General features: G+C 29.8%; 1 protein-coding gene across 1 annotated transcript; it reads right to left on the bottom strand.

The window, feature by feature from the left end:
* Positions 1-992: 992 nt before the first annotated feature.
* LOC129311798 (probable methyltransferase TCM_000336) lies at positions 993-2,478 on the bottom strand. Its single transcript, XM_054954264.1, has 4 exons — positions 2,390-2,478; positions 1,862-2,278; positions 1,509-1,781; positions 993-1,416 (listed from the first exon to the last, which is right to left on the bottom strand). The coding sequence occupies exons 1-4, from the start codon at positions 2,462-2,464 to the stop codon at positions 1,084-1,086; spliced, it is 1,098 nt and encodes a 365-aa protein (XP_054810239.1). The 5' UTR covers positions 2,465-2,478; the 3' UTR covers positions 993-1,083.
* Between the last annotated feature and the right edge of the window lie 10,352 nt (positions 2,479-12,830).

Below are 12,830 nucleotides of genomic sequence, written 5' to 3'. Positions count from 1 at the left end.
GAGTGCATGTTGATACCACAACTTCGGCCCGATCACTCTATTTTTACTTTTTATCTTTTCCCCATTGCTTCATGCACTTCATACAGGATTCAACATTGGTGATCTTATGAAGAAATGGAACTAATAAATAAATATTTTTTTCATGCCTGAAAAATATATCCATTTTGCCAAAGCATAGTTTGCAACCATATATTATTTTGGATCATCGATTACTTTTATTATGATTAAATTAGTAATCATTAAAATTCATAGACTCCCTCCATTAAAAAATATAAAATATTTTTTGAGGAGTTAGATGTTAAAAAATGTAAAACATTTTTGATTTTTCGAAGTGTAATCATTGCTTTTTTTTTTTCAAAAGTGCCATAATTGATAATGACTTTATATTTATTGTAGGGTATTTGATAGAGGTAAATTTGAAAAAATAAGGTTAATTGAAAATTAAGTAACTACTTTATTGAAAGGTGATATTCGGTTAAAAATACCTTACATTTTTAAATAAAAGGAGTATATCAATATAAAAGTATAAGGAATATTGAAATGAAAATCTAAATATTGTTTGATAGTCATTTTATAATTTTACCAAAAAAAATTAAAATATTTTATAAATCATGAATAATCAAGCGTTCAGGGTCTATAGTAAATTTCTCATGAGTATAGTCGTCTCATTCAGGAAAAAAGTGGAGATAAAAATTTGTATATTGAAACAAAGAGTTTTTCTTTTTGTTTTTTTTTGTTTTTGTTTTTGGGGGGGGGGAATAAAATGGTCAAAGTATTTTCCAAATCACTATTCCTAATTATTGCATTTGAAGTTTTGTCTTATTCTTCAATTTCTCGCTTGCTGCTCTGGATCCAGATGTTTTGTTTTCACACCATGTGGATCCCACGTCAACGCATTAAAATGAGTGACCAGATCAAAGGATTTTCGATTGATTATTCAACTGGTAATTTTTTTTTTTCAGGTCAATCAAAGAGAATCAGCGGCCAATTAATTAGATTTTGCAACATACATAGCCTTGGCTTTTGTATTGATGAAACAAAGGTCTTTCCAATGGCATCTAAAAATTGAATCTTTCAGGGCCTTTATAGTTTCTTGAGAACCACAACAAAATTGATAGGCTTGATATCCTGCTTCACCATTTCTTCATCAACCAGTGCAGCATACTCCTCAAACAAAGCATCCAAAATGGCTTCTCCGAAGTGATTGCTTATCATTGATTCTTGTATGGCCCTCACTGTGTTGGCAACTACACTGCCATAGCTCCCCTGAACTTGCTCATTTCTATCTATCTCAGACATCTCTATCCTCTCCAACTCAAACGACCCTTCTTTCCTCACTTGTTCTTCTATCTCTTCCCTCGATGCTGCGTAGAAATGCACATCATACGAATCAAGCTTCTCCTCTTCTACTTCTCCCTTCGATTCATATATGCAAGTTAGTTTCAAGTTGCAGAAATAGTTCTATATATTGGAATCAAGCACTGATATTAGATATATATTTTAGCAACCTTGGAGGCCAGGTTGGCAAAGGAACGCGTTAGGATTTCCCAGAAGAAAGAGTTGCCTCTGTCAACATGTTCAGGTCCTCTTCTTCCCAGAAAGATGAGCACCATTCTTCCCCCCACCACCAGCTCCTCAGACCTTGATCTTAGGAACAAGGAAAAGTCCTCCTGGAATTGCTTATAGTACGCTTCAGCCACCATTGCAGGGCTCGATTCTGTAATGTAAACGCTTCCCTTGTTCACAGGCCTCCCCTGCTCGTCATAAAGCCCTGGAGGAACCTGCATATTCAAACACTTGAATGAAGATATAATGAAAGATCATTCATTCATGTTGATCAGTCTCGTCTGGGCTTAATTACCCTGGAAAGCCAGTGCAAGCAGTGAGAGGAATGGACGAAGTGCAAGCAAGTGTTGGGGAAGAGTCTTCCATAGAAGGAGCCGGGGTAAGCTCCCATGAAAATGGAAGGGAAGTGAGAGTCATCAATCCTGAGTTGCCTGTGGAAATCAGGGAGGGCCTTGAAGATTGAGTTGAAGTCATTTGTGGGAAGGTCGTTGAGGTAGACTCTGAACTCAGAGGCAGGTGGGGGCGGCTGCAGGATCTTGTGGCTCTTGATGAGACCTTGGATGGCTACAAAGATGTCTTTGATAATGGACAGAGTGTTGGGTCCAGAGGAACAGCCCAAGTCAGCAATTCCAAAGCTGGTTGGAGTGGTTGCAAGGTAAAGCTCTTCAACTGTATCTATGATTATGTGCTTCACCTTATCAGATGCCTTCTTCTGTGCAAATTCAAAAAGGGATACATATACGTGCAAAATAAATACGAAACTAGGAACAGTTTGTGTTGGAAATCAAATTTTATTTGCACAAGAGAGGGAAAGAGAGAGAACCTGAAGTGAGGAATTCTTGGCGTAGCTAGTGTTGCCAATTCCTCCAGTCATGTGGAAGACTTTCTCTATGTCCATTTTGGCTGGAGTATGCCTCCATCAGCTGAGTGAAGCTATAGTCTCCTTTTATAGCCGCACTTCGGTAATGTGGCTTTAGGTTCTCATTATATTATAATATATGATTTATGTTGACTTTGTTTAGATTTCTTTTGCTTAGTTTGTCACAACTGACAATGATTTTTCTTCTCTTAAGTGCTTCATTGCAATTTAATCTTATAAAATAATTTTGTGGGCAAGTTGAATTGTTGTAAAATCTCTATTTTTTATTTTTATCTTTTGACAAGTGCAACGCACCCCTAAAAGAATATGATATTCAAATAAAATTGAATCTAACAAAATTTTGGCAAAGTATTAAAAATTTGACCAGTAATTGAACCAATCAATAATCCAACTATAGTTGAAAAGGAGCTAACCTAGTTATGATAAAAATATAATTTAATTAAAATATTCATATATATATATATATATATATACCTTGAAAAGAATAATATTTAAGTGAAAAAGTATTAAGCCACGAGTAAATAAAACATTCATGTATAAATCACGTGTAATCTAACATGATAGAGTTACTAAAGGTAAGGGGAAAATCTAATGAACGGATATTTTTCCTTATTTTTTTAACTCAAAATGATGTTGTTAATTACGATCATCCGCTCCCGTGGGGGAGATTCCCCCTGATCCACTCGTTCAAAATTCTTTGCTTCAGTTGATTAGAGGACTGGTTTATTGATCCACTAATCTGACCGGCCAACCTAAGTTAGGTTTTAATACCATGAGTTTTAGCCTAAGAAAATTATAGTCTATATTACTAAAAAAAATTATTTATAAAATATTTTTGATTAATTTAAAAAATGATAAAAGAAGGAACTAAATTGAATAACTTGAAAATATGTAAAAATGAATACTTCTTCCATTAAAAAATATAAGGCATTTTTTAAAAGGTTGGATATTAAAAAATATAAGGCATTTTTAGTTTTTTAAGATGTAATCATTACCTTTTCCCCCCAAAAAGTACTTATATTAAATAAATTATTTTATATTTATTTTAGGGTCAAACACCCTATTAAATTGGGATAAATATGAAAAGATATAGTTAGTTTGAAAATAAGTAATTATTTTAGTAAAGAGGTGAGATTCGATTAAAAATACCTTACATTTTTTAACAAATGAAGTACTTAATTATCTTGACTAAACACCAGTAGGAGTGGAAGTAGACCAAGCCTCTATTAGGAGCCTACTATTTGGTCTACTTCATATCTAGCCTAACCTAGAGCTAAGAATATAAGTCAAATTATAGTGATTGGCCTGAATAATCAATTATAAAGGCTAGGTTATGTTGGAAAAAAAAATTAACTTTAAAAGACGTGTTTTTCTTGGCTTAGACTAAATAAGTTGTGAATCATATGGGCTAACTTTGATAAGTTAGGATTGACCTATTTAATACATATTATTTTTCAAGAAAATAAAAAATGAAGGAAAAAATGTGACAAATGACTGATTCATACCTTTTAAACCTAAACTATTTACTAAATAGGTTCAAGCTAGACTTTGACATTTTATTACACCTATTTAATTAAATAGGTCAGGCATATTTTTACAAGATATAACCTACAAGTTTAATAGGTCTGCCTCTGTGTGTGTGTGTGTGTGTGTGTGTGTGTGTGTGTGTGTGTGTGTGTGTGTGTGTGTGTGTGTGTGTGTTAGGGAGAATTTCATTTAAGGGCACAGTAGCTACTTAATTATAGGTAAGTCCAAAATTTTTTTGAAATTTCATTTTAGTCCAAAGGAAAAAAGTCAAAGGAATTTGAACAGTGAAAAGATTAAAATACCCTTCACTTGTTATGCAGAATCACTAGTTGTTAATTTTTTTATTTCACTTGTTAACTTATTAATATGGGTTGCAAATTACATAAGTTGATATATCAATAATTATATAAGACTTAGTATCAATTATTCAACTATAAGTAACAACATAAGTTATTAAATTGCTAACTTTATTCATTAATTTTCTAACCTTAGCTTTAAATTACTGATAGGTTTTGTAATTTACTAACATCATTTATAAGTTACTGACAAATCTTGTAATTTACAACTGATGTTAGTAAATTAACAAGTAAAATTAATAAATTAACAACAGAGTTACTAATGTCTAACAAATGAATGTAATTTATAAGTGATATTGATAACTTAACAAGTAAAGTAAGAGAATTAATAACAAGTGATTTTGAATAACAAATGAAGGGTATTTTAATCTTTTTATCATAAATTTTTTTTTGACTTTTCTTTTCTGAACTGAACTAAAATTTTAAAATTTTTCTAGATCCACATGAAATTATGTAGTTACCATGGTCCTTAATTGAAATTCTCCCTATATATTATGTAATATATTATACATAGATCAATTTCATATTTGATTTTCAATCAATCCATTCTTTTTTATTTTTAGTTATGTTTTTAATTAAATTAGACTTATGTATTGATTTTAATGTTGTTATTTTATTGTTATATTATAGTGGGTAAGTGCTCTTAATTATTATATATTATATTGTTATTATAAAATCATGTTTTTTGTGTGTGTAGACTTTAATAGTCCTAAAATATATTTGAGATTTGATTACTTAAAAGTACTTTTAAGTAAGCTTTTAAATATGCTTTCAGATTAGGATAGGTTTTAATTACACTGATGCCTAATTTGTTAAAAAAATAAAAAAAAAAACCTCATACAAGTTTCAAATTAGACTCAAATCTTTGATTTATTATACAGGCTCAGACTAACTTGACCAAAACTTACCTTACCTAACTTATTTCCATCCCTAAACAGTAATAATGAGATAATTTTAAATTCAAGGGAGGTGAACTAAAAAAAGGTTTATATTGATTTGTAACAAGACTCAACACACTTCAGGAATTGATAATTACATGACCATTGAAGTTGCTTAGGATATATATCTGAGAGCGATTGGCCGTTCTTTTGGACTTTTGGTCGTTAGCCTGCTCCATAAACTCAGCATCTTGTTGGAAACTACTCCACATCAATATTAATAATTAATATCAATATATATATATATATATATGTAAATGTATTATTCATAAATTGTGAACACTGAAACTTATGGATGCCTTTGTTACTATTTGAAATTGTTCATGATAAAATGAATTGAGAATCAAAGGAAAATTTCAACGATGAAATAGACAATCAGCATCAATCTTGAAAGAGGATGAATTGCTACATACGGAACCACAGTAACAGTACTACAAGAACACAATGCACGGAGCTTAGTTACACGGCAAAGTGTCATTGAGTGGGGTTCCAAGTGGAGGCAACAAGCACAACAGAAATAAAAGCAGCTTTGATGTTTAAATTGTTCCTTTGATGTTTCTCTCTTTTTCCTCTTTTCCTCCACCTCAGTCATTTTGCTCTCTCCTTTTTCCTATTCTGGCTCTCGTCCTCCTTCCATTGTCTGTCGCTTCAAGATTTCATGATAGCAAAACGAACCAAGATATTGTTCTCTTTCTCTTTCAACTGCTTATTGATGGCCAGCCATAAGTTTTTGTAACTAGTGGAAATGTACCCTGAAATCTGATAACTTAATGCCTACATTGGATGCTTTTACTTTCTAAGTCATTTTGTAAATTTTATTCCAACAACTTAATTATATTTATTGTTATTGTTACTTTTTTAAAATTGACAGTAGAAAGACTACTATATCATCTAATCTGTTTCTTTCAAAGTAATATCTATATCAAATGTTTTTTAAACAGAAAGACGATCTTAATTATAACCCTGTAAATATAATTTAAATAATAAAGATTAAAGATGAATACTGTTTATATAGAGATAAATTTTTGGGAGAATTTCAATAAAGATTCTTTGATCATATTTATTTAAATTCAAAACTCCTAATTGCAATTCAAAGGTATTGATTATTTGATATTAAATTTATGAGGAAAATGATAAAATTGCCTTTCATTTAAATTAATATTAGATTTTCTTATTTGCTTATTAATTGTCCTACTTCACTTATTCATTTACTTACGAAATATTGTTAATTGTCCTATTTCACTTGTTCATTTTTCTGAAATGAAATTAAGTAAAAGTTTAATAATGAACAAGTAAAGTAAGGTAATGAATATCTGTCCGTAAGTAAATAAACAACATACACTATAGAAATTAATAAATTATCTTAAGATGATTTAAATACATAAAATAAAAATAAGTTAAGTAAGATAATTAACAACATTCCTTAAATAAATTAACAAGTAAAGTGGGATAATAAACAAGTGAAGTTGAGAAGTTCTGATATTAATTTAAATGAGGAGTAATTTTATTATTTTTCTCAAAAATTTAATATCAAATTAATATTCTTGACTACAGTGTAATTTTAAAAATTTAAGAACTTTAAATTTAAATAAATGTGATTAAGGGATTTTTATTAACATTCTCCCTGTATTTTTGTTCTTCTATGGTTGCTTTAAATCCCCTTCCGCCTGTTCATCATCGGTCATCAGTGACAGTGGTTCGTGCTGTCTTGGGATCATAACAACGAGTGTGCGTGTGTGTAGGGTGCACAAAGGATAAGGCGCATTGAATTTCAACCTAACTTAAAATTTAATTTTTTTTATAAAAATGATTGAATTAATAACTCATAATTTAATCTTGTCCAGTAATAATTTAAAGAATAATAGAATTATACTTGATCTATATAATTGAAAGATTGATCTTACTAATTTACTACTCACTTAGCTTTTTTTTTTTTCCTTCTATGAGAGGTAATAATACATTTCAACCAAATAAACTTAATTAAGATAGTAAAAATATTTATAATAATAATAATAATAGAAAATTCATAATAATTTCAAACAAAAAAATATTTTTATTATAATTCAAATGATTTAAATTTATAACTTTAATAAAAATAGCACTCAATAAATTTCAAAAACACTACATTATAACAACAATTTAAAAACAAACTTAATAAATTTTCATACAATCATTTCCTTAGCATCAATTGCACTTAAAGTATTTGTCAAAAATAAATTAATTCTAATTATAATAAATAAATTAATAGAATTGAATTGGACCAAGTAGTTCGAATGTCTAGTTACTTATTTAGTCCAATCTCAAAAAACAGTCTGATTTTTTTAATTTTTTTCATCCTGAAAAACTAATATTTATATAGACTGAATAAGATGGAAACTATTTTGAATTGAATTGAATCAGAGATAAGATTGAAAAACTAGCGTCCAACCCTACGTGGTGTGTTTCGTATTTATTAGGAGAAGCTCTATATAGATTCAGGACCCAGGCATTATAAATAAATCAGCACTTCATTAGTGACCTCGCAAGGATAAAGAAAGAACGCTTGACAGATCTTGAGGTTTCTGATCATTAATCCTGTTTGTTTGTTATTGAATGACACCTTGTCATGTGCATACCCATGAGTTATATATATACCACATGTCGTCACGATACAGTAATGCCACAATAAAACAAAACCCATGTCCTCCTGTTATTGTACCTTTCTTCTTCTAACATGTACTTTTTGACCAAACCTTAACTAGCGTGTATGTGCGTGTACAATGTGAAGCACTTTGATTCTATATATAATGGACGACAACTTGTATCTAAAATTATATGGAGAATTACATTCAGCCATCTTTTAAAAAAATTAATTATAGGTAAAGATTAATAATAAATTATATTTAAAAAATAAATTATATTTATATTTTAATAGCAATCTGTACTGTATTGATTTTTATTTGTAATTAATTTTTTTGAAAAATGGTTGAATGTAATTTTTTCAAAATTATATCTTACGCAGAAGCACTAAGGATTTGTGTGAGTGCACTGTAGAATTCACCTTTAATGAAAGAAACTCTATAAAAGTAGTGTAGGAAAAATTTAAAAGACCTAGCTAGAGACGTAGGGTTGCTTTGCTTCTAAGATGATCGAGCTTAGTGGGCAGTCCTGTCGTGCACGAAGTCTTTGCGGGAAGAATGACAGTTAAATTTTAAAGTATTAAATTAATGATCGTAAAATTTTGAATACAATTTTTTAAAAATAATTTAAAGATATTTATCTAGATAATTATAAGTATAAGAGTTTTAGTTATACATAAGAATTTAAATATCAAATGTAACTTTTAAATTATAACCGAAATTTTTGTTTATAACTATTTAAATTGATATTTATTATAATTTATTATTAAAAAACTTTATTGAGGAAGCTAATTATTATTAATTCAATGATGCGAACCTAATTGTTATTCTCTAATAAATTAATTAAGAATTCTTATTTCTTTGTTAATAATTTATCATGGACTTAAAAGAGAACGATAAAAGAATAAACAAGCACATACATTAAATTCAATGCTTCGAATAAATAAAAAACAATATCGGGGATAAGCAATTGGAGGGGGGACAAGCGGTGTGAACAAGAAAGGGACGAGCCAGCAGACAGTGAGGTGCATAGGCCATAGCAACGGAGAAAGAAATAAGTGATAAGTGAGAGTGTGAGAGAGAGGATGGCTGGTGAGTGGGTTATGTGTTGCAACGTTGAAAAGCCCATCCATGTGCACTGACAACGTGGATGGAGGCATCACCTTTAATTTCAAAGAGGGACCATAACTTAGCCCCCACCAGTGTGGACGATCGTGAAAAATGACCTCAACTTTGGGTGATGACTATTTTTAGCTGTCAATCCTTATCTTCCTAGGCTTACATTCGTATGTATTGCAGCAAATAGTACAGTCTTGTGGAACACCATTTATTCAGTCCTCCTTTTTCTTCAAAAAATCAATCCAATTAAAGTATATATGTTATGTTAGCCATTTGGATTTGGAAGCAGCTCATGTGAGAACGTCAAGGCATTCGTTTTACATTGTTTAATTATAAGTACGTGTGGACTTAATGCGGGAGAAGTCTCATGCAAGATAAAATTTAACTTAATAATTAATATATAAGGAAACTTGAGTTTTGAGTTTTTAAACGGAGATGCAATGTATTTTCGTTGTTCTTTGACCATATATTTTCTTTTCCTATCATTTTGTTGCTATTATTTTAACAATTAACTAAGAGAGCCAACTAATTGAACTCTTGGGAAAAAGGGAAAGAAAATATATGTGTGTGTGTACACACACATATATGTATATATATGATAACTGATGGAACTTTTGACCACAAAATCTCAAGTGTGTCCTCTCTAGATCTCATCTCTGTGCATCTTTAAACTTCCACTTCTCTTTGCCTGCGTTATAGTACTCCCCATTTTAATAACCATCACATGTCTTGCTCTGCCTTCATCATTTTACTTTATTCCACGACAACCTAACCTACATGTACTTCCCTATGTGGTTCCCTCCTCAACCACCAATCGTTCCTCAATTCAATGAGATCCATCCGTAGTTTTTGTTTCCTGACTTCAGTTTATCGTTTATTGAACGGGAAAAAAATGGATCACAAGTCATGCCAATGCAAAACCCATATATCGATGCAACTTGATTCGACAATATGACTAAATCAAAGTCAATTTTATGTACTATATAAAATAGTATATAAGGAATCCCTATTAATTACCAATCATGAATAATATATTTTCTTTTAGACTCCGTGTTAATGCACTGAGCCATTTGTTAATTCAATACAGTTAAAGTAAATTCAATGACCATTTCAATTTTTTTATTAAAATGTTGGTCACAACTTTTAATTACACTGATTTATGTTCTATTGTCACTGCTACAATATATACTATATATTGCATCTTTCATTGGACAGTTATATTGAAAACTGTCTAATATACAAAGGCAGAGCAGAATATTAAATGGTTTTATGGATAATAATCCAGTATGTCTCGCTATGTTGGACAATTGTTCATAAAACCGTTCAATATATGTTTTAAATTTATAATTTTTCTTAATGCAAAATTCATATTGGACCGTTATTTTAGGGTTTAGGGATTAATAACCATCTAATATATTAGACAGTTATTTTAATAATTATTCAATCTAGATTGGAAAAAGATCTCCCTCCAAAAAACAGTCATTGTGCATTATCTTTCCTTTCGTCTTCCTCGTTTTTCGTCACCAAGCACCTTCCTCATTCATTTGCAACAGATTGTGACGCCATGGAGCTCACCTTCTTCAGTCATCGACGTCGTAAGTCTTCTCTTCTACTCCATTGAGTGTGCATCAACTCCGTAAGTATCCTCGTGTCGTCTTCTCTCCTTCTCCTTTCTTATGAATCTCGTGTGCTAGAAACCATGTAGCTAGGTTTTGTCGTATCTGATTGTTGTCTGAATTTCATTGGACATATTTGATTTCTGATTAGGTTTTGGTTCAAAGAACCACAATAAATGATGCCGAAAAGAAATTTTAAATTTCAAATATGTTAGCGGTTGCGAAAAGAAATTTAAGTTTTCAAATATGGCACAGAACCGCTATGAAATATCTACATTTATTAACAAAAATTAGTTTTTAATATTCTATTTTTCAAACATTCATATTTTAATTTTTTTATCATTATATTTTCTTTAAAAATTCATATTTATTTTTTAATAATACATTATAATTATTTTGAATATTTATTATTTAATAATATGTATTCTTTATTAAAATATTAATTATATTTAATTGAATATATAATTTTATTAAATATTTATTTAGTATACTATTTAACCAGTATTATTTGAATTATATGCAGATAAATATATTTTATTAAATTCATTTTTGTTATTGTTATAAATTAAAATGTGAGAAAAATATATTTGGAGCATTGAATAGTTGGGAAAACCTAAAAAAAAATAAGAAAAAATTATTTGTGAAGATATTAAATAGTAAAAAATAAATTAGATGAAATAAAAAATAAACGAATTAAATTAAATAAGATTAAAAAAATTAACACTCTAAAGTTGAGCTAATCAATGGAGTTGAGAGGAGATGAGAGGGAGAAAAAACAAAAGAAACGAGCAAATGGGAAGGGAGAGACATGCGTTTTTATGGGTTGTGAATGCTATAGCTGTTACAATTGTTTTTGTGGTTTGCTTAGTGTTCATTTCAAACTGCTACTAAATGAGCTGTGGGTTCCTATTACAGTGGTTGTTCATCTAGAATTGGTAGAAGATAAGATATAGTAGCGAATTATTTTGGCAAACAGCTATGAAAATTTGAAAATTAATTTTTTTTTGCAATTTCATTAAATTTTACTAAAATTTTAATATATTCAATTTAAAATACATTAAATATTAAATAAAATTATTTAGCTTCTATTGACATCATTCTTTATCTAAGTTCCTATTAAAATTGTTATAATATTATTAGTATGTAAATAAAATATAAATTGTTTTTTAGACATGGTAACAATAAAAATAGAATTTTACAATGGTAAGTGATCATCTCCTTCAAGAAAGAAATTTTGCAAGTTATTTGGTTAGAATGACTTATTGTCATGGATGATATCAATCAACATCATCATCACCCATATTATAAAGATTTCAAGGCTTCAAATAAACAAACATATTACAGTCTTTATTATATTTTCATCTTCAACATAATAAACTTGTGTTTTTGAAGCAAGCACATAAGGCTCATCATCTTCATGTTCGCTGGTGTGAATTAGTCAAGATAAGTTGACTGAGGTGATGCCCAAATCATCAGTTATTATTCCTTAGGTGATTGTTGTATTTGCTCACATACACTTGAATAGAATCACTTTGAAATGCCCTTGATAGTTCAATTCAATTATATCAAAAACCTTGCCATAATAAGGGACACCTTCATAATGCATGTCGCTATCAGAGGAACTTGCATAACTCCTAATTCCAAGAGTTATAAGAACTCTACAATTTTGGGTTTGCAACCTTTGATCACGTGCAATTGTGCAAAACCTAAACCCGTTGACATTATATGCTGTAAAACTTCTTGCATTACCTATTGGACCAAGAGCGAGGAATTTCAAATCAAACAAGCAGGAGCCACTATCAATATTCGCAAGCTAGTGTGGAAACCAAAAAACAAATTCTCTATGCACCTTTTCATCTACCTCAGCAGTTATTCGTGTGCAACTTCTAAGTTGGTGCCTGACAATTGAAGAATGTCTCAATGCTCTAGAAATATCTTGAACAAAAATTCAACACCTTATCCCTTAAATACTATGATTATAAATTTTAATTTACTCAACTAATTAATTTTATTGTCATATTACATTATTATAATATTATCCTAACTCATACTATCAAGAATTTGGGAACCACCACACTAATGAAGTTATTAAGGAATGGCGTAGGTACGTTTTGTAGTTATAAGCAACAAAATAAGTGAGCTAGATATTTTTTTTATGCAGTTTATCTCATTTAAATTTTATAAGTTAGAATAATTTTGATTTTCCATTG

Source organism: Prosopis cineraria, unplaced genomic scaffold, assembly GCF_029017545.1.
Source record: "Prosopis cineraria cultivar Desert tree isolate PC_DT_omini unplaced genomic scaffold, ASM2901754v1 PC5, whole genome shotgun sequence".
Taxonomy (NCBI): domain Eukaryota; kingdom Viridiplantae; phylum Streptophyta; class Magnoliopsida; order Fabales; family Fabaceae; genus Prosopis; species Prosopis cineraria.
The sequence above is the reverse complement of the archived record's forward strand: the minus strand, read 5'-3'. Positions and strand labels throughout refer to the sequence as shown.